At 44.4% G+C, this 21549-nt stretch overlaps 1 protein-coding gene across 4 annotated transcripts in view; it reads left to right on the top strand.

Moving 5' to 3' along the window:
- KANSL2 (KAT8 regulatory NSL complex subunit 2) overlaps positions 1-21549 on the top strand; it is a 64903-nt gene that overhangs the window by 39234 nt on the left and 4120 nt on the right. For all 4 annotated transcript variants that reach the window (XM_078781371.1, XM_068121940.2, XM_078781370.1 and 1 more), the window contains 5 exons: positions 3172-3286; positions 13455-13618; positions 17408-17562; positions 19591-19690; positions 20938-21161. In XM_078781371.1, the coding sequence (XP_078637497.1) occupies positions 3172-3286; positions 13455-13618; positions 17408-17562; positions 19591-19690; positions 20938-21161 (758 nt within the window). The remainder of the gene's footprint in view (positions 1-3171; positions 3287-13454; positions 13619-17407; positions 17563-19590; positions 19691-20937; positions 21162-21549) is intronic.

The following is a 21549-nucleotide window of genomic DNA, read 5'->3' as shown; positions in this document are numbered from 1 at the left end:
GAGACGACGATGGTTCACGAGCAAACGGTATTCAATGACAAAGGACGGACTCTAACCGAAACAGGCCCGGACAGGCCAGGCCCGGAAATGTCAAAACGAAGGTTACTGACCTTGAAATGAGATAGAAAATAATGTACAATCAGTTATGAGGTTAATAAGCTACACAATACCGAAAATCCGGTGAAAAATGAAATGAAAAAATTAAATAAAAATAAATAAATAAATAAAAATGAAAAAATCGAGCTCCGTGGGGCTCGACACATGACATTGACCTAACCAAATATCGAAACCCCTGTCAGATTCCACCAAACCCCTCGGAGAAGATGTAGCTTGAACTCTATTACCCCCTAAAAAGACATCTTTTTCGGGCGTGGCTCCACCCACAATGGGCGCAATACGCTCACTCTAGGCAGGACACAACAAGATCATGATATCAACCCCCCACCCAAGTTTCATCAAGATCGAATGATATCATCGGTTAGTTATGCTGCGGACACACAGACACACAGACAGACGCACACACATGACGAATATAGTGGTCACTTGATAACTCGTGAATCAATAATTCACCAAATGTCCGTCCGTCTGTTCGTTCGAAGGTACCACAAAAACGGCTGAACCGATCGCAACGATATTTTGGGTGGGTAATCCTGGGATCTCCTGGAGTAAAATAGGCTGTATTGTTTTTCCAATTTCAGCTTTGGCCTCCAGCATTTTCAGGTTTGGACTCCCGCATAACGTTATTTTCCCGGGTGCCGCACAAACTGCTGCACCGATCGCTGCACGGCTGCACCGATCACTGCACGGCTGCACCGATCGGACTCGCTGACCTCGGACACAGACCTTTTAAAAGGACATGGGTTGAATCCCTGATTGAAAGAATGCCAACCCCCTCCCCGCCATCACGGTCGTCTCTCCAACTCACAATCCCACGAGATATGCGGAAAGGACGACACAAAACCAATTTCTTATTTTTGATTCGTATATACAACAACAACAACAACAACAACAACAACATGCATTTTAATCATTAAAAGTAAATAATGACCTCGGCCAAAGTTCAAACGATGTGAGTTTAATCTCTGCATGAGAGAATTCCACATAGCTATTTGGTCGGTGTATACGCTAACAGATCGCTGTCTCCATCGATCTTGCCAAGGCCGTAACACCTATCGGCTCAAAATCCTTTTAACTGTTGACTTGGTAGTTTTTACAATGAAGGAAACATTAACAATGTTGTTGAAAGTTTATTTTGTGATTAATTTGTGATTGGTTATGTTGTTTGGAATGAAAAAAGAGATATTGAGTTCAAGTAAATGACGACGTGCCGTGATGGTTTCTACTTTCTAAATGTGAACTTCGCGGATCGCCATATGCAGATTCGCCACGGTCCCACGATCGATATTTCGATCCGTTTGTTTGTGAACGGGTACGTTTTTCATGGAAGTCCTTCACGAACTTGCTGTCCATGTCTGACGTGCGACTGAGGGTGCTACAGGAATGTGTAATTTATTGGTTTCATGCTTTAGCATTCGCCGTATCTGCATTGCCGTTTGCTTCTGGCCTCCCACCCGTGTGCAGCACGGGTATCTCACTCGTTACTGTAATTTGCAAACAACTCCTCTTCGTCCATAAAAAGTGAATTTTTAAATGATAGTGCATTCAGAAAGTATTCAGACCCCTTCACTTTTTTCACATTTTGTTATGTTGCAGCCTTATGCTGGAATAGTTTAAATTCATGTTTTCCCTCATCAATCTACACTCAATACCCACTTGAAACTTAGCTCAGGTGCCTCCAATTTCTCTTGATCATCTTTGAGATGTTTCTACACCTTGATTGGAGTCCACCTGTGGTAAATTCAATTGATTGGACATGATTTGGAAAGGCACACACCTGTCTATATAAGGTCTCACAGCTGACGATGCATATCAGAGCAAAAACCAAGCCATGAGGTCGAAGGAACTGCCTGCAGAGCTCAGAGACAGGATTGTGTCGAGGCACAGATCTGGGGAGCCTACAAAAACATTTCTGCTGCATTGAAGGTTCCCAAGAGCACAGTGGCCTCCATAATTCTTAAATGGAAGAGGTTTGGAACAACCAGCACTCTTCCTCGAGCTGGCTGCCCGGCCAAACTGAGCAATCGTGGGAGAAGGGCCTTGGTAAGAGAGGTGACCAAGAACCTGATGGTCACTCTGGCTGAGCTCCAGAGATCCTGTGTGGAGATGGGAGAAACTTCCAGAAGGACAACCATCACTGCAACACTCTGCCATAAAGCCCAGATCGGTGGAGTGGCCAGACGGAAGCCAAACAGTTCAATCTTGGTTTCACCAGACCACAGAATCTTGTTTCTCACAGTCTGAGAGTCCTTTTGGTGCTTTTTTGCAAAGTCCAAGCGGGCTTTCATGTGTCTTTCACTGAGGAGAGGCTTCCGTGGTAAATAATGGGGGGAACAACATCATAAGTTGAACAATACTCATCTAATTAATGTTTTGTTGTTGTGAAAGGTGTCTTTCTGTTTTATAATAATTTTAAAATGAGCAGTCTCACAGCAAGATGAATGGTAAATGTTTGGGCATGGTCTTGGTTCAAACTGCATGGTGAATGCCAAACGATATCAGATCTAGTGGAGTCATAGTTGTAAATGTATTAGCTATTATTTGCTGTAAAGAGTATTTGCTGTTATTGCTTTAAAAAAATAATAGAGCATTTGCCCTGAGTCTGGGAAGTCTGAAGTTCAATTATTATCCTACCTGAGTCTTACAAAATTATTTATAAATGTTACCTATTGCTTCCTTGCTTGAGGCTCAGCATTTCGAGGAGGGGTGGGGTGGGGTGGGGGGGGGGGGGGGAGAGCAGAGGGAGTGTTCCTAATTGCCCTGGAGAGGAAGGTGACGTAAACATTTTATTGCCAGTACCCTAGTGCCCCAGGAAGTTTGTAAGGAGTATGTTTGCGCATGTGTGTGTGTTTAAGCTCCACCATTATCCTTAGACCAAGTACAAAAAACCTTTGGGGGACAAGGGTGTTTTTGGAATTTAGATTTTTTTTTTCCCACCCCCCAAATCTTGAAAGTAGATTTGTACCAAAGTACCACTTCCATTTTGTACCAAAGTACGAGTAAATTGTGATTTTTGAAGTTAGTATATTTGTCACATGTGTTGCTTCTCCATAGGATTGGACAGTTGGAGTGAAAGTGATGGAGAGGGAACCCTGGTGGAACAGCTGTGGAGGGCTGATCCAGACAGTGAAGCTGAAAGTATCGACAGTGATCAGGAAGACCCTCTCAAGTCAGTATACCTTTTAAAAATCTTTTTTTATGCAGAGTCAAGACTCGTGGAAGGACTACAGCGCATAATGGATCAGGAAGCAACATCATAAAATCAACAGCAGAAAGAGAATGGGGGAAATGCCAATTTCTTGGTTGAGGGAGAAAATAGACGGAGATGAACAAACGGGGGATGCTGGTAACGATGAGGGGTAGGAGAGAACGCAAGGGGTGGACAAGATGGATGCACAAGCAAAATTTGGAGGGTGGGGGCGATGTGTTATTGGAAGTAAAAAAAGATCATGGTTTTGGATGAGGGATGATCTGAAATGGTGGTGAACAGCTGTCTTGAAGACCACGAGGGAACATTGAGATGTAAGGGAATGTGGAAGTTTGTTCCAAAGGCAGGAAAAAAAAAAGAGGAATTAATTTATTGGAGGTGAGCCGTGATTCTGGATTTTGGGAATTTCACCATAAGGAGGTTGATGGTGGGCCATGTGACCGACAGAAACCTGAGGGGTTTGGGGGCAGGGGGATAAAACGCAGAAAGAGCAGAAGGTGCAAGACCAGAAGCGAAGCAGTAGAAAAAAGACACCACAGATCTTTCTGCGATGGCAAGTGATATGTCTATATACTTGGCTTCATCGCGGGGTATTTCCATTATCTTAAAGGCCTTGGTTTCCACGACGTCAAGCTGAGCAATATGGGAGAGCAGTACTCCATCAAGCTATGGATTAAAGCCTTGTAGGTGGGTAGGAGTTTAGGTCTGCCAAGGAAGGACTTTCCTTGCCGGAGGATGCCCAGTCGGTGATTGGTTTGAGGGAAACTTTGAAATGTGGCTTGCCCAATAGAGATCATGGCCGAGAGTGAGACCCAAGAGTTTGAGTGACTGAACCTCTGAGAGGTTATTGTCCCCCGTCGCACCGCGGAGCGAAAGGGGGACTATGGTTTTCCCCTCCGTCCGTGCGTGCGGGCGTGTGTGCATATGTGCGTGTGTGTGTGTGCGTGCGTGCGTAAGCGAAGGACCGCATTCGAATTTGGTGTGTGGGTGCAACCCACGTCAAAATCCAAGATGGCCGCCTCCATATATGTCTGATGCCATGTATGTCCGAACCTTGTGAGCGGAATATCTTGAAAAATAAGCGAAGTACCAACTTCTAATCTGGTGTGTGGGTGTATCTAGGCATAAGGAAGAACGCTATTGAAAATTCGGTCGCTACGTCAAAATCCAAGATGGCCACCACCATATATATGTCTGAACCTTGTGAACGAAATATCTTGAAACGTAAGCGAAGTACCAACTTCTAATCTGGTGTGTGGGTGTATCTAGGCACAAGAAAAAAAAAAAAATCTAATCTTTCTAAAGATTCTAATCTAATCTTGCTAATCTAATCTAAAATCTAATCTAATCTAAAAAAAAAAAAAAAATCAAAAATCTTTTTTATCTCGGCACAATGAAGAACGCTATTGAAAATTGGGTCGCCACGTCAAAATCCAAGATGGCCGCCTCGACAGTGATCAGGCGGGTTAGTGTAGGCAGAGAGTTTGGAGAGCTGGGCGGGATGTCAGACTGTATTTAAAGCTTGAGATATTTCCAGAGATGGCCCTGATCTCTTGTCTGACATTGAGGAACTCCATTCATTGTTGGGAGAGTATGAACAGCACATCCAAGGTGGAGTACAGAGAGACCCCGGTTTCCGTATATATCCATTTATTCAAACATGATGCTTTATAACCATGTTGCGGTCTTTAGAATGTTAGATCCAGTCACACGAACAAGGCTTTTTTGAACATGTTGCGATGAGCGCTAAATGCAGGAAATCAGACCTGGAGAGTTAATTGCCCATTCACAACAGAATTCACGCCTCATTCATATGGGTTTGCTTCAAAGATTTTCCGCCAATGCACACGTCATTCTCTCCACGGGGTTCCTTACCGGCACGAGAGACAGCTGCCTGCTTCACTTTGCCCTACCCCCTCTAACTACTCGTATCTTGTTATCCCTCATCACCCCCTTACACTACACACGTTTAATCTTTTAAAATATATTAATTATTTATTATAAAAGTACTTTTAACGTTTTATGTTTAAAAACTGTTCAATAGGCTTTTCAAACATACTGTGCTGAGCTTGAGCGCACAGGAAATCGGACGCTTAAATGCGGGAAAAGGATCATTGCGTGAACAGGGCGCATGGATTCATTCATGTTCCCATGATGCATCTGCCCCTTTTGGTGGCACCATACTGTATTATATTGTACTCTATTTGTACACGTTGACCTCCCCCAACTGCCAGGTCTGTCGATTGCCCAAAAACGATTTTTAAGTACACGTTGTGTTCAGTGTTGTGCTTCAGCAGGTGTGCTCAAGCATTTAGTGAGCACTTTTACATTTTTCTGCCGTAATAATGATTAACAATGATCATGCAACCAATGATCATGTTGAAAATAGTGCTTTTTAGACTTTATTATTATTAATGTGTTATTATATGTGTTTATAGCCTCAATTTATTCATTTTTAGATTTAAAAAGTGGATTTAATAACGTTTAAAAAAATAGGATTTAGTTCATGTTTTGGTCGAATTGATTACTCTTGTATTTAAAGGGGATTTATTGATCTGGTTTACGAACACACTTTCATGAACACATTGTGTTCGTAAACCGAGGACTTCCTGTATCCTGGTCTGAAACATATTGATGGCCTCCATCCATTGTTGAGTGAGTTTAAGCATCATGTCCAAGGTGGAGTGACCTGCTCTGAAACCAAATTGGTGATCTGAGATGAGGTTGGAGAAAATAAATGATTTTATGTTGACTGCGATGATGGATTTCGTGACCTTGTTGATGGTTGGAAGTAAGCTGATAGATCTGTAGGTAAGGGGTTCGGTTTTTGCACCATCTTAATGCAGTGCAGTGATGTTGGCAGATTTCCAAGCAGATGGAAGATGACCTAGGGTAAATGATAAAGTGAAAAGGGCAGAGAGACGATGTGCAAGAGCAGCAGAGCAGGTTTTTAGGATGCGTGAGCTGATGCCGTCTGGTCCAGTTGCAGAGGCGAGGGTTGACCGAACCTTCTCCACCTTCTCAGGTTCAAAGGACAGAGTCCAGGAGCAGTTGGCTTTGACAGGGAATGGTGTGTACTGAGAGTGAGGGGTTTGGAACACATGGTTTGGAAGCAAACAGAGAAATGAGGCATTCGACCTTCTCACACGTGGAGTTCACTGTGGTGCCATTTGAAGAGGGGGAAGGGATGGAGGGTGAGAATAACTTGCTCTTGAAACCGACTTAATAAGGTGCCCCGAGGTCTTGGAGGAGGGAGACAAGTTTGAAAGTTCATTCTTGAGGTTGGACAGATGTTGTTTTCTGGTTCTCCTGAGAGTACACACACTCGTTGCAAGCCTTTTGGAATAAATTGAGATTGCCTTCATTCGGGTTTGCTTTCCAGGAAGAAAAGGCATGTTGTTTCAGAGAAACTTCCTCACCATAGGATTTGGTGTACCATAGGATTTGGTGTACCATGGGCAGTAAGAAGGGTGGGATAACTGAAGACGAGATGGAATGAATCTGTGCATGAGAGATCGGGCAGGTGTCTGTGGAAGAATTCCCAGGCTGAGTTAATATCGGGGGCAGTAGATATGAGAGACCAGTCCTGAAGAGAGTTGACCAGAAGCTTGCAGTCCCCTCCAATTTGCTTGAGTGAACTGCTCGACTCGCCAGTGTTGAGGCAGCTCTCTGAAAATTGCCAGAGAGTTGTTGACTCACAAGCATATGATCAGATGAAACAATTGTAGCAGAGGAAAAGCAGGAGACATTTGTCATCACCAAGTCCATCAGGGAGGATTTGCCCTTAGGAGATATCTGGGTTGGAAAGTTCACAGATTGAGTCAGTCCGATGGAATCACAGAAGTCCTTTGCTGAAGTGCCATGGCTACTGAGAGATGCACCAACATCCAGCCAATTTGCATGGTGAGCTTTGAAATCACCAGAAGAAGAAGAGGGAGTTGGGATGAGTGGTTAAAAGTTGGTCTGTGTTGCCTGAGAGATGGCTGTAGATGGAGTATTTACTGTGAGGTGAGACTTTAAGTGGTGGGGTGAGGGAGAAGGTTTGAGTGGGAGGGATGAGGGGGAATTGGAAATATCATAAAACAAACAGGTAAGAATTTTTGTTGAAATCTCAGAGAAAGGTGGTACTATCGCTGCGGGAGGAGGGTTAGTTTAGCTGACAGACAGTTTTGGAAAATATTTGTGAAGAAGAGGAATTGATCGTGGTGAAGAAGAACACAAGTACTCCTGACAGATAAATAAGGAAAGTGAACCATTTTTAAATAACCCTTCGATGTATTCTGAAAAAAAAGATGAGAATGCATTCGTGGGGTTTTTTTGGCTTGGGATTTGTCAGGTGGTTGTTGTTGTTGTTGTTGTTGTTTAAAAAAAGAAGTACTTTTTGTTATTGTATTCTTTCAGATGTATTCTTTTGATATTTAATTATTTTTTTATTATTACATTGCCCCTACCCACCACCCCCTTTATAAAGGAGAACATTAATATTATGCTATTATCATTCATTTTGTTATTAAAAGCGTTTTTGGAAAAATGCCACGATAAAGCTAACTTAACATGGATGTACACCTCAACACGCAACCCCATTGGCGGCAATGGCGGGGAAACCCGCTTGGGGAGGGGGGCAAATGAATGTGCTGCGACCTTCATTGTGTAACCCTTAGTCATCCTGTCAAGTTTGGTTGAGATTGTGTAATGTTACGTGGTCCTCCCGGTGACTACCTGGTCTCGGTGACCCCCGGACCGTGAGAGGAACTCCGCCAGAAAGATCTCTGATTTATACGCTTTCGTAACGCAATCAATATGAATTCCAGTCAATAAGAAACCCCACACCAAGGATCCGGAGTAATCAATAATATATTCCCCAAGCAATCAACAACCATCAACAATCAATCCAATATTACTAAGATGGCCATCTTATATATGTTACCCCTTTTCCCCACTCACGACCCCTTTTGGTCACTGTCCCTCACAATGTCTCTGGGCCCCTCCAGACCAAGGCGAAGGTCGGCTTCTCCGCACACGGGCGGTTGAACGAACCACTGGCTGACATGCTCCCAAACGTACACGTCACGTACCGGGAACACGGCTGCAGCGCACACCTCCTTGCCAAGCAAAGCGGGCAAAGCAACGCGCGGCTTGCCCAGCGCGCGAGGCCCAAGGTGCGACCCGTACGCGTCCTTGTAGACGGTGAGGCGAACTGTGCCGGACGCTTGGTTCCGTGCACGAACCCACGGCAACTTGACGTGTAAATGGGTAATTACCCCGCGCAGGTAACTCCTTTCGCCAGACGGGCTTTCAAACGCAGCGTCCCCCCACGCTGCTCAATATCAATACCGCTCACGTCGGAGCTCGGCGAGGAAGAGGAAGATCGCCGCTTCTCCCGGACCTCGTGTCTTTTTCCTTCCGTTTCCGGTCTCCTTTTCCCCAGAAGGGCTCCTGACCCTTTAATCACAACAACCTTTAATCGACTACACATTAATAAGCAAAGACCTGAATAGTAATTCACATAAATCCGTAACACTCCCCCCCTTCCAGAAAGAAAGTTTGAACCCAGCGAAAACTTTCTTTGCCGGCCAACTTTGATAAACAATTCAGATAACTCACACCCCCAAATCATCAGTTCCCCCCGGGCACAGTTATCACTTAAAAATAAAGCAACAAAATTTCACACAATCCCCTCGATTAATTCCCTCTGGACCAAGCGTCAACCACTTCTAGTTTCTCTTGAATGACGGTTAAGAGGTGGTGACCAAAGCCCCCAAATTTAAACCTCTCGATAGCACTTTTTCGGGAGGCCCAGCTGAGTATTCCCTACATGGACGCCTTAAGGAATGTGGAGTTCACGGTTAGTCCGGGGAGGAAAGTTCATTACATGGACGCCTTTAAGAACGTGGAGTTCATGGTTAGTCCGTGCAGGAAAGTTCACTACCTGGACGCCTTTAAGAACGTGGCGTTCACGGTTAGTCCGTGTAGGAGCCCCGGCTCGGCGGCTCCCCCGTATATAGTGCTTCAACTTCTCCAGACTCCTAACAGTTACGGTGGGACCCCTTGTCCCAGCCATTACCTGACTGTCGGTCTCCTTCTCGGCCAGTGCTCTGACGTTCATTCTTTCGGGAGGTGCCGTAACTCTGGGAGCCTCCATAGTAATATCGGCTGCTGCCAACCCCAAAACTACTGCCAAGTTGTCCTCTTCTGTAGACCTCTCGACGCCTACGAAATGCCTCCCCTACTGTTATGGTCCGACCCTCCAAATCCTTACCATTCCAATTCTTCTCTGCCTCTCTGGCGTCTCTTGTGCTTGCAAACGTGACAAAGCCGAACCCTCTTGACCGTTGCGTTTCCCTGTCTTTTACCACCCGCACTTCCACCAGCGGCACATATCTGTTGAAGACAGAGGTCAGAACTTCTTCCTCTGTGTTGAAGTTCAGTCCCCCTACAAATAACTTGGAACTTTTGTCGCCATCCCGAGCGGGGGTGGTGTTATTTCCCCTGCGGGGCTCTTTACCCACCCTCGGGTTACCATAAATTTGCCCCCCGGCCAAATCATTCCCGATAATCACAGATACTCCCTCTACAGGAAGCGTGGCTTGTAAACCGACGGTGACCGGTCCTGACACCAAATCGGATTCCAAATGGATGACATGAAGTGGGGCACTAACACAGCCACCGATCCCTTGTAACCGAACACTATCACCAGTTGCGGTACTCTTTGACAATGGCAAAATGCCTTCAAGCATTAAGGATTGATGGGCTCCTGTGTCCCTCAAAACCCTAACCGGTCTTGGGTTAGTCAAGTCTCCCTTGAGTGAGACCAACCCCTCATAAATAAATGGTTGGTAACTCTTCTGTGGGCGATTTCTTACGCTTGCCATCGCATTCGGAGTGGTAATAGTCGGACTCCGCTCTGGGTCTTCCCTTTTCATGAGGTAACAACTGGACATCAAGTGTCCAGGTTTCTTGCAAAAAGCGCAAGTAGGCCCGGAGGAAAAACTCGTGGTCTGCCTCGGGCCCCCCGAAAAATAAGTTTGTCTTGGGCCCGTAGCCCTCTGATTTAGAACAGGTGGGGTATCCGCGTTGTCCCCATAATCCTCTCGAGGCCGCCGCCATGTATTGTCGTTCTCCGCACCGGGTGTTCCATAACTCCCCTGCTGAAGTCTAGGCGAGGAGCTAGGTGTGTGGACCCCTATCCGGTGTGTTAAGGCATAATCATCTGCCATGGTGGCTGCGTCCCACAACTTTGGTACTTTCTTTTCCTGCAGGTACACTTTGATGTCCTCGTGGACACACGGTTGAAATTCCTCCACCAGCATCAGGTCACGCAATGCTTCGAAGTCGTTCCCGACTCCTTTCGACTCACACCACCGATCAAACATGTTTTCTTTCACTCTGGCAAACTCCACATGGGTCTCACTCTCCCTCTTCCTGGCATTCCTGAATTTTTGCCGGTAAGCTTCAGGAACCAACTCATAGGCTTTGAGGATGTGCTTCTTCAATACCTCATAATCTGCACATTGGTCCATTGGTAGCGCCGAATAAATCTCTTGAGCTTTACCCACCAGCACACTTTGCACTAGTATGGTCCAGGCCTCCTCCGGCCAGTTTAACTGTCGAGCCACTTTCTCAAAGTGTGGAAAAAATTGAGTGACTTCCTTTTCACTGAAGGGTGGAACCAGCCTCACATGTCTGCCCACCTCCCAGGTGTTCTGGCTAGGTGTCGACCCCGTCAGCAAGGGTGGTACCTCTCCCCGTTCTCTCATTAAATCCAGCTCCTTGAATTTAATCTCTTGCTGAAGCGCCAGATTACGTTCCTTGAACTCCCTTTTGGCTTTTCTCTCCTCTGCTTCGAGTTCCTTGGCAGCTCTCCTCTCCTCTGCTTTTCTCCCTTCTAACCTTTCCTGGAGTTCTCGTTCCACTCTCCTTTCCTCTGCTTGTTTCTCTTCTCTCCTCTCTTCTGCTTTCCTTTCGTCTTCTGCTGTTTCCTTTTCTGCTTTCCTTTCTTCTTCTGCTCTTTCCTTTTCTGCTTTCCTTTCTTCTTCTGCTCTTTCCTTTTCTGCTTTCCTTTCTTCTTCTGCTCTTTCCTTTTCTGCTTTCCTTTCTTCTTCTTTGATCCGTTCCTGGCTCCGTAATTGCAACTCCAGTTTCCGGAGCTCAACGTCTTCTGGTTCTTCGGGTAGCCACTCCCAGGCTAACTCGTCCCATGTTCCTAATCCCACCATAGACTGTATCACCGTGATCTGCAACTCTGCCTTCCTCAAATTAGTTCGGACCTCCAAGTTAAAATGTTTGGCCAATTTCAAGAGGTCCGCTTTTAGTAACGCTCGGAACTGTGCCTCACTAGGGGTTACCGCAAAGTTCTGTGCCACAAACGCCATGGTGACTACTGGTAACACCTGTTAACCTTCACCCCCAGAAATTTCCAACAAAGAAAAGCAACAGTATTACTATTATTGCTATTGTTATTATTATTATTATTATTATTTTTTGTTGTTGTTTTGTCGACAGAGCAAAACAATTTTAGGAACGTTGGAAAAGTACCCACTCTTGGGAATTCTTTCCCGGACTAAAATTTAGAAAATTTTATAGATCCCGGACGTAGACCCAATTGCGAATCCGCAAATTGTAATTTGGACGAGCCCCCAATTTCTGTTACGTGGTCCTCCCGGTGACTACCTGGTCTCGGTGACCCCCGGACCGTGAGAGGAACTCCGCCAGAAAGATTTCTGATTTATACGCTTTCGTAACGCAATCAATATGAATTCCAGTCAATAAGAAACCCCACACCAAGGATCCGGAGTAATCAATAATATATTCCCCAAGCAATCAACAACCATCAACAATCAATCCAATATTACTAAGATGACCATCTTATATATGTTCCCCCTTTTCCCCACTCACGACCCCTTTTGGTCACTGTCCCTCACAATGTCTCTGGGCCCCTCCAGACCAAGGCGAAGGTCGGCTTCTCCGCACACGGGCAGTTGAACGAACCCCTGGCTGACGTGCTCCCAAACGTACACGTCACGTACCGGGAACACGGCTGCAGCGCACACCTCCTTGCCAAGCAAAGCGGGCAAAGCAACGCGCGGCCTGCCCAGCACGCGAGGCCCAAGGTGTGACCCGTACGCGTCCTTGTAGACGGTGAGGCGAACTGTGCTGGACGCTTGGTTCCGTGCACGAACCCACGGCAACTTGACGTGTAAATGGGTAATTACCCCGCGCAGGTAACTCCTTTCGCCAGACGGGCTTTCAAACGCAGCGTCCCCCCACGCTGCTCAATATCAATACCGCTCACGTCGGAGCTCGGCGAGGAAGAGGAAGATCGCCGCTTCTCCCGGACCTCGTGTCTTTTTCCTTCCGTTTCCGGTCTCCTTTTCCCCAGAAGGGCTCCTGACCCTTTAATCACAACAACCTTTAATCGACTACACATTAATAAGCAAAGACCTGAATAGTAATTCACATAAATCCGTAACAGTAAGTAACGACGGAATGTATCGCGGTCAAAAAACCATCAGACAGATAGATGCCAAATTACGTATTTTAGTATGATACAAGTTTGTTTTTGCCAATTTATAATTATTAAGGTATTATTTTTTATTTTTTTAAGGGGGGTGATAATTGCAAAACGTTTGCTTCGGAAATGATTGTGTTTCATTTTGATCGGCATGTTCAACACGACTTATCCTATGTTGCTAGTGAGCTGACATAGTCAGGAATCCCATGTCGGCAGTTTAGTGAATATTTGTTGAGTGGTGGTTAACCCTCCCTCCACCCCACTCGCTCCACTACACTCTCCCCCCCAACCCCTCCCCCCCCCCCCCAATTTTCTCTTTGGGGGTCTTGAATTATTCTGAGTACAGTATTGTATGTTATTCACAGAACCTTTTGAATTCCCCACATATTTGTGTTTCCTTTGTTTTATTGATTTATCAAATTACCAAGTGATGTGTGATTGCCTCCCTCCCCTCATTGATTCTTGTCATTGATAGTCTTCTCGATTATTTAACTGGCTTGTTTTTCTTTTTATTTTGTCTGTCATGTACATATTGAAATTGATATTTATTGCACATTTTGTGAGTTTTTTGGCAACTCGTGAGATGGTTCACAACTTCAGCCTGTCACTTGTGAACAGGCACGCAGGTGTATACACGGCAGAAGAGGTGGCTTTGATCACTCGCAACAAGCTTATCCGGCTTCAATCTCTCTACATCGATCAATTCAAGAGACTACAACACATGATGGAAGAACGTCGACACAAATTCTTGCATAACCGTCAGGAGGAAGAGGAATCTGCAGGTGCTGTTTCTGAGCTTAAAACGACCGTTTTTGAATTGTGTGTTTAGAATCACCTTTACAAGCTTTACAATGGGTATGGCTCGTTTACTCCTGTTGCTAAAAGTTAGGGCATTCTGGAGTCTAAATACAAGTAGAGGTATTTCCTACAAATACAATGAGAACGGCACTCGGTAGAGAACATACCTCTGCCAGGCTGAACAGTATACGTTTTGTATCCCACCGATAGGCCGGATCTGAATTTGGACCTGAACTAAAATCTAATCGGCTTGTTCTTGTCACCTAAGCAACTCATCCACCTAGTTTCGTCTGAATCGGATACGTGTTCCGATACGTGTTTCCTTCATTGTAGAAACTACCAAATCAACAGTTAAAAGTATTTTGAGCCGATAGGTGTTACGGCCTTGGCAAGATCGATGGAGACAGCGATGGAGACTTTTGATGATGTTTATATACGAATGATGTTTAATGATGTTTATATTGGTTTTGGGTCGTCTTTTCCGCATATCTCGTGGGATTGTGAGTTGGAGAGACGGCCGTGATGGCGGGGAGGGGGTTGGAATTCTCTCAAGCAGGGATTCAATCCCCTTGTCCTTATAAAAGGTCTTTGTCCGAGGTCACCGAGTCCGATCGGTGCAGCCGTGCAGCGATCGGTGCAGCCATTTGTGCGGCACCCGGGAAAACAACATCGTCACAATGGAAACATCGTCACAATGAACGTTATGCGAGCTCAAATGTTATGCGGGAGTCCAAACCTGAGAATGCTGGAGACCAAAGCTGAAATTGGAAAAACTAAATAGCCTATTTTGCTCTTGGAGATCCCAGGATTACCCACCCAAAATATCGTTGCGATCGGTTCGGCGGATTTTGCGGTACCTTCGAACGGACGGACGGACAGACAGACAGATGGATGGACATGTGGTGAATTATAGTAAGAGATATATATATATATATATATATATATATATATATATATATATATATATATATATATATATTGTTGTGGATATGAGAATTGTGTTTTTTTTTTATTGTGTAGTAAATGGTAAAATATCACCCTCCTTCCTCCAGTTGTGTATAAAGGTCAAAAGGGCGTCCCTTAGTTAGGTCATATACAATCACGTTAGCCAATCATAGATTTCCTCCTTGTTGGTAGTTTATTTCCTTATTCTGTGTATTAGGTTAAGGCTTTGTCTTCCATTAATTAATACTCCATTGCACCGAATTCAAATAGATAGATCCCCTTTCATTCCCATTCACAAAGCCTCTACTGCCAACTGCATTTGCCGCCATTACGGCGTGGTCAGCTCTGGGAAGAAGGGCGTGCCCGCCCATCGTCATCAAGGGTGGAGCCAGAGAGCCCGTGCCCACCAATCGGACTGCGGAGAGCGACCCGATGGGCGTTTCCAAAAGGCCGGCGGCTTGATCGCCACACGCCTCAAAAGGGAGTTGGGAGGGACTGCTTAGGCAGATGAGTAAGGGATCCCCACGTTGAGTCCCCACGATCCCTAAGCAGATGAGTTGAGTCCACCACAGAGAGTCCACCACCACCAGCTTGGAGACCACCACCATCAGCTTGGAGTCCACCACCACCAGCTTTGAGACCACACAGTTTCGACCCGCTGCGACGCGGGAGCCAGATTGCGGTGGCATCGGTGGCCGTCGAGGTCCCGCCCGACGTCCCGTGCGGGATCAAGCTCCAGCTCCGGTTCCCGTGGGACCTTCCTCTCCTTCCAGTCCTTCCATTCCTGCCTGCAATTTCCCCATTCGTGTGAGTTTGATTGTCGTCCGTTTTGTGTGTCTTGTCCTGGGGTATTAATTAAGACTGTAGGTAAGCTAGCGTTGCACTGTCTCCTTGATTCCTTCTGTCTTTATTTTATTATCCTTCCTCCTTGGTTTATTTTGGTTGTAAATAGTAATAATAAATTATAGTCGAATTGCAAACCCTTTTTGTCTTCTTCTTCTTCACATCCGTCTTTGTCTTTTCCCAATTGAATACCTGTGGCACGATTTGGCCAACGTTAAGGAATCGGGTCTAGTCTTTGTTAATGGTTCGGGCCGCGGCTGCCATCCGCTCGGCAATCAAGTAACATCTTATCCGCGGTCGCGAACGAAGCTGCTCACCGGCCTTTCCGGAGGTCGCGGTGCAGCTTCAGGGACCACATCGGTCAGTAATAAACGAGGGGACTAATCCCCCCTCAAAGGGGAACCATAGGCCGACGTTGGGTTCCGTAACTATATATATATATATATATATATAATTATATATATATATATATATATATATATTGTTCACTCTTTAGCTTCTTTGTTGATACAAATTTGTGCTCCACAGCCATTGCCCCTCAAATTTAACTGGCGTGAACTCGATTGCACGTCATTGCAAATCCCCACGCTTGTCATGTAAAGCAAAGTTGATAGATTGCAGAAAGCTCCACCAGTAATGAATGAAAGAATATCAAATTTTGAATAAAAAATAAAATAAAATAAAACCTTTGACACCCATAACCTGACGTTCCCAGCCCTGAGGGGCATGGACCGGGGTCAAATCCAGAAGAAATTTTTACATATTTCATGTGCCCCCCAATGTTGATTGTATATACAAAGTTTCATTAAAAAATGTTTTAAAATGCACTTGTAGCATATAAAAAAATTGAATGTGTGAAGCAAAAAGCAAGGTTAGGCAATTGGTTATTTATGTGTCTGTCTGTCGTGTGTCATCTGCCATTGAAGAACTACTTCATTGAAATATAGTTTTGCATTTTGAACACTGTGGAACATGAATTGGAGATGGAATAAAGGTTATAGAGATGGAATGAAGGACACAAACAGGCATGAAGAACTAATATAACGTGTTAAATAAGGTGTTGTAAAAGTCGCTGCATCAATGACGGTAGACGTCAGAATTAATTTTTTTATTCAACTTTTAAAACTTTAATTTAATTTTACTTCAATTGAATACTGATCAAGCTGTAAAACATAGATCACTTTATTGGCCCTTTCAAAAACTAACAACTTCCGTTTAGCAGTAATTTTTACAACTTCCGTCATGTCCTGAGGCCCGTGCAACTGAGATCACTGAGATTCAGCATTCAGACAAATATGGTGGTGCCTTGCGCTGCTTGGTTCGTGCAAAACGCCAAGCTACAGTTGGAAAGACCCTCTCATGTCCTTTTTCTCAAAACTGCGCTGGGTAAGGTGTTCGATGAACTCTCAAGTTAAATAAAGTCTCAGCTGAGATGCCCTGTCGAGCAAGCCAGTGGAGTGAAGGGGGGTGGTTGGGGGGAGGTGGAGCTAAATGTGCTGACGATGCCCATTAAGCAGAACCACATTCACGTTTGCCTCACTCCTCTCCTCTGGCCCGGGTTCTTACGTGGAACAGGCTGGTAAGGCCCAATCATCATTGATGCTGCATAGATCCATCCATGGGGGGAGGCAACATGCTGTTCACCCATTGGGTCACAGATATAAATTCGTTTAATTTGCATTCCCAGCATATGTTTGTGGTATCGAAGGCTTCTTCATTGTATTCTCAGAATAGCTTGGCTCGAGTCACTAACGTGACTTGTGAGGCAATGGACTTGATCAGCTTTCATAAAAGAATCGGTCAAGTTCTCTTCAATCAAAATGAATGGAAGTTGTATTTGGTCTTTTTCTTGTACAATGATGCTTGAGGAGCATAAAATACATGCTTTGTGGAAAACAATACGTACGATCTGATGATGACACTTTCTCAAAGTGCAATGTCCTTTGCCTATGTGCACAAATCTTACTTGCACGTCACCTGAGCAGGCTCCAGCCATCTGGTTGATGAGGGAGGAGTGACAGAGGAGGCACGCAGGTTGCGTGCCATGAAAAGATATCGCAGGCGCTACGGGGTCGAAGCCATTCTCCAAGAGCAGCTAAAAGTGCGGCGAGCACGGACATCTGAAGGGCATTCAAATGTGGTATGAATTTTTTTTCTTTTTAAAACTCTCACCATTCCATACCAGTTACATTTATGACATTATTAGCTCACCTGGACTTTTGTCTGGTGAGCTTATGCAATCGGGCAGTGTCCGTAGGTAAGTAAGTCAGTCAGTCAGTCAGTCAGTCAGTGAGTGAGTCCGTAAACACTTCAGTCATTATTTATTGAACCAAATACACGATTTTTATGAAACTTTGCCACAAGCTTCATCGCCTGTGATGTACCAAAGTTTATTCAAGGCATAAAACATCAGGATCTATGGGTTTGCAGGGGGGTTGAGTGACTGTTGCTCCTGTTCTATGTGAGCTTAAGTACCCGTGGTCCTATTTTTATAGATTGTGTTAGATCACGTTTGTCTTGCAGTTTGTTGGCCTTCAACGATGCCACATTATGTTTACACGAATTGTGCAGATGTAAAATGTAGAGAAAGAGACAGGAAAATGTACTTGAGCTGGACATTGTTGCCCAGATTAAACCAACTCAGAGTTTTATGTTCGATGTGATATATAGTAATGTTGAGTAAGCCCAAGGTAAAATATTACATGATTTGATATTGGAGGATGATATGTTTGTCGCTTTATATTAGATGGTTATATGTTTGTAGTTTGATATTAGATATATTCGCCAATATTGAGAAGAAGAGGTTCAAGAAGGAAATCCCATTTTCAAAAAAGGGGAAAAGTGGTTTCAAAACAAACGGAAAAGCCAAGCTTATCGCATAATGTTAAACTGTACACTGCCGTTCAATGTGTATGGCATCTCAGACTTGTTGGAGTTAAATTTACTAGGGCATTGCCCGTACTATATCTATATCTAAAATTATATCCCCCCCCTCTATTTACATGAAATGGTTTGGTCCAAAGCGAACGGCTTCCGGAGTTTGGTAAAGAAATCGCCATCGCGTGCACAAACGCGCAGGAAAGCGAATGAATCGCAAATTCGTTTTTATTAGTTTTAAAACATAGTTTAACGCCAACATAGTTTGCAAACGTGAAATAAATGAATACGCTCTCAAATGTGCCATCCGAGGCAGAGTGTGTCCGCCACGTTCGGCACACGCGATAGTTCGCTGCTCTCTGATTGGTTGAATCGTTTTTTGGACATAGCTCGGTAAGTAATTGTCCGATTAATATGAAACCTTGAAAAGGCACATCCTCGGGTCCCCAGCAATATACCTGGCAAGTTAAAAGTATATCGGACCCGTGGTTGTCGAGAAACAGCGGTCACAGACAAACAAACGTACAAACGTACAAACAGAGATTACTGGAATTATAGATAGATGAAGGCAAGGGATGCAAGTTAGGCAAAATAACATAAATTACTTTACTTTTTAAAACTTATCAAATATCATCATTTGGAATGTGTTATACCCGTTGCATGTTTGCCCAATAATACATTTGCACTATAAAGACTCTCAGTTTGGCACTTTTTAAAAACTTTTTTTTAAACTCACCTCAAACGTAATTCCGGGGAGCTTATGGGATGGCGCATCATCCGTCAGTCCGTAAACACTTGCAACTTCTACAAAACTGCTGATGGAATTGTGACCAAACTTGGCTAAAATTATATTTGGTATGTTACAACTCAAGTTTGTTCACAGCATTAAAAAACAATCGAGGTTTTGGGGGTGCATCAAAGTGGGTCCAGGTTTGACCTGCCCCCCTCCCAAAATAGGTATTTGCTTTCTTCTCTGAAACTACGCACACAATTTCAATTAAACTTGACCACAACCTTCACCACCCGTGCTGTACCCAAGTTTGTTCACGACATTAAAAAGGTAGCTTTGTTTGCTTAAAGTCTTGTGATTACGTTAGTATCATTCTAAATGCTGCCTGGTCTCCTAGCAACCATTGACATTGGTTTAAAATACCGTGATACTGTTTAAAATACCTTTAGTCGGTGTAGTATACTGCTTCATTCTACCAGGTGAGCACACGGGTATTTCCCATATTAATTTATTTATTTGTTTTTGAATGAAACCATTGCGTGTGTTTGTGTGTGTGCGCAGGGTTGTTCAGGGCAGCGGGGATTGCAACAATGTATGTCCATCAATGATGGAGTTCGTTGTGCCATGCGCGCTCTTCCCCTCGCCAAGCACTGTGCTTCACGTATCCTTTATATATATATATATATATGTATATAAATATTCAAATGTGCCGTGTGTGATGAATGACCGCATAATACCTCTGCGTTTGCAAATTTCTCTTGAATGTTTCGTGTCAATTATTTCTTATTTTGTCAATTGTCTTCTTTTGCTCTCAATGATCCAAACATCAACTCGAAATTTGGAACACTTTATTTTGAGTGCCGGTCGCGAGTAGGAGTACTTGGCAGCATGCACGGTTTAAACGGCACTCTATCGAGTATTTCATTACTCGAAAATGTAACTTGCGTGATGTGTCGTGCATGTCATGAGGGGCGCCGACGCCGACCACTCTCTTTTACTTTGCATCAATTTGCTCCAAACCAAATTCGACCTTCATTTAATGTACAGAAAATGAATAATGTTCTAATAATTTTTCATTTTAAAAATCAATTGTAATTGATTTATCAGTCAATCAACGTCTCCAACAATATTGGCATTTTGTCATGAATGAACATATTATGTATAACAGGGTCCTACAAAGGAATCGATTGATCCATGAATGTTCCGTCTCACTGGCTGTCCATCATGGACTGGATTCCCCCAAAAGTTTATTGGCTAGTCCTCACTGGACAAGTAAGGCCCTGTCCTTGATACTGCAGAGGTCTGTCTGTGAGGAAGCACACGATGTTCTGTTTGCCCATTTGGTGATATGCGCTCAAGTTGGAATATATTTTGTATGACTTCATTCTCCAACTTTTTTTTATTGTATTTCACAAGTAACGTGTCTGTCTTGTGTTGGCTTAGCGGTTAGGTTGCCGGCTTGGGATCCTAGGATCCTGGGTTCGAATCCCAGTCGATCGCTGAACTAACGCCAGGGAAGTTGACTCACCCTGTTATCCTTCCAAGGTCGGCAAATTGAGTACCAGTTCATTGGTAATTCCCTGCATGTCACAAGAGGCGACTAACAGGGTTGGCAGCAGGAAGGGTATCCGGCCATAAAACATTGCTTCAAAAAGGGGACCACGGTGCCCAAAAAGGCCAACCCCCGCTCTGCGGGGAAAAATGGCCTCAAAAGGTGGTTCTATAAGTAACGTGTCGGAAATCTTTGCATCAAGGATGCACCTCCGACGCATGTGTACTGAACCGAAGGGTGTTACTGAAAGTTAAAATCTGACCACAGAGAGCACGGGAGTTTGTGTGTGCATTGCTACCTGTGAAACTCTTTGCTGGTTGCTTCTCATTACCCGGTACCCTTAATGATGTTATCAGACATTTGCCAGGATGGGGCACAGTTGCTGTTTCAGCTGTGCCCAGGTGAACCCAGTGCACCCTGCTCACAACCTGTGCCCGCTGGACTTTGGGAGGATCGTTGCCCACTGCACATGCGTTTGTTGCCCATCCGATACATGCCGCCACCTCCGGATGCTCTGGGTTCAGCCACAGATACAGCAGCTACCGACAGCAGTGATGATGGCCTGCTGGAGCCCAGTGGGGTTAGTTGGAATGTTGTGCCTCAAATAATTGCTTTAACTGTTAATTTTTTGTTTTATTTTATAATTCTGGTGATTTATAAATTATTAGATTTAATGAACTGTAGCACTGAGAACTTAACTTTCCCTTTTGGCGTGGTTTGTGTAACCTATGGTAGAGGCTTGGTATGGATATGGTTGAGGGTTGAGGGATGAGGAAGAGGCAGACCTTGTACAGTGTCTTCAGAAAGTATTCACTCCCCTTGACTTTTTCACATTGTGTTGTTACAGCCTGAATTAAAAATGGATTTAATTGAGATTTTTTGTCACTGATCTACACATATTACCCCATAATGCCAGTGGATTTTTTTATTATAATTTTTACAAAATAAATACAAGATAGAAATCATTA

This window comes from Myxine glutinosa, chromosome 7 (assembly GCF_964187855.1).
Source record: "Myxine glutinosa chromosome 7, kmMyxGlut1.1, whole genome shotgun sequence".
Lineage (NCBI taxonomy): Eukaryota > Metazoa > Chordata > Myxini > Myxiniformes > Myxinidae > Myxine > Myxine glutinosa.
Note: the sequence above shows the minus strand (reverse complement) of the source record. Positions and strands in the feature narration are given on the sequence as shown.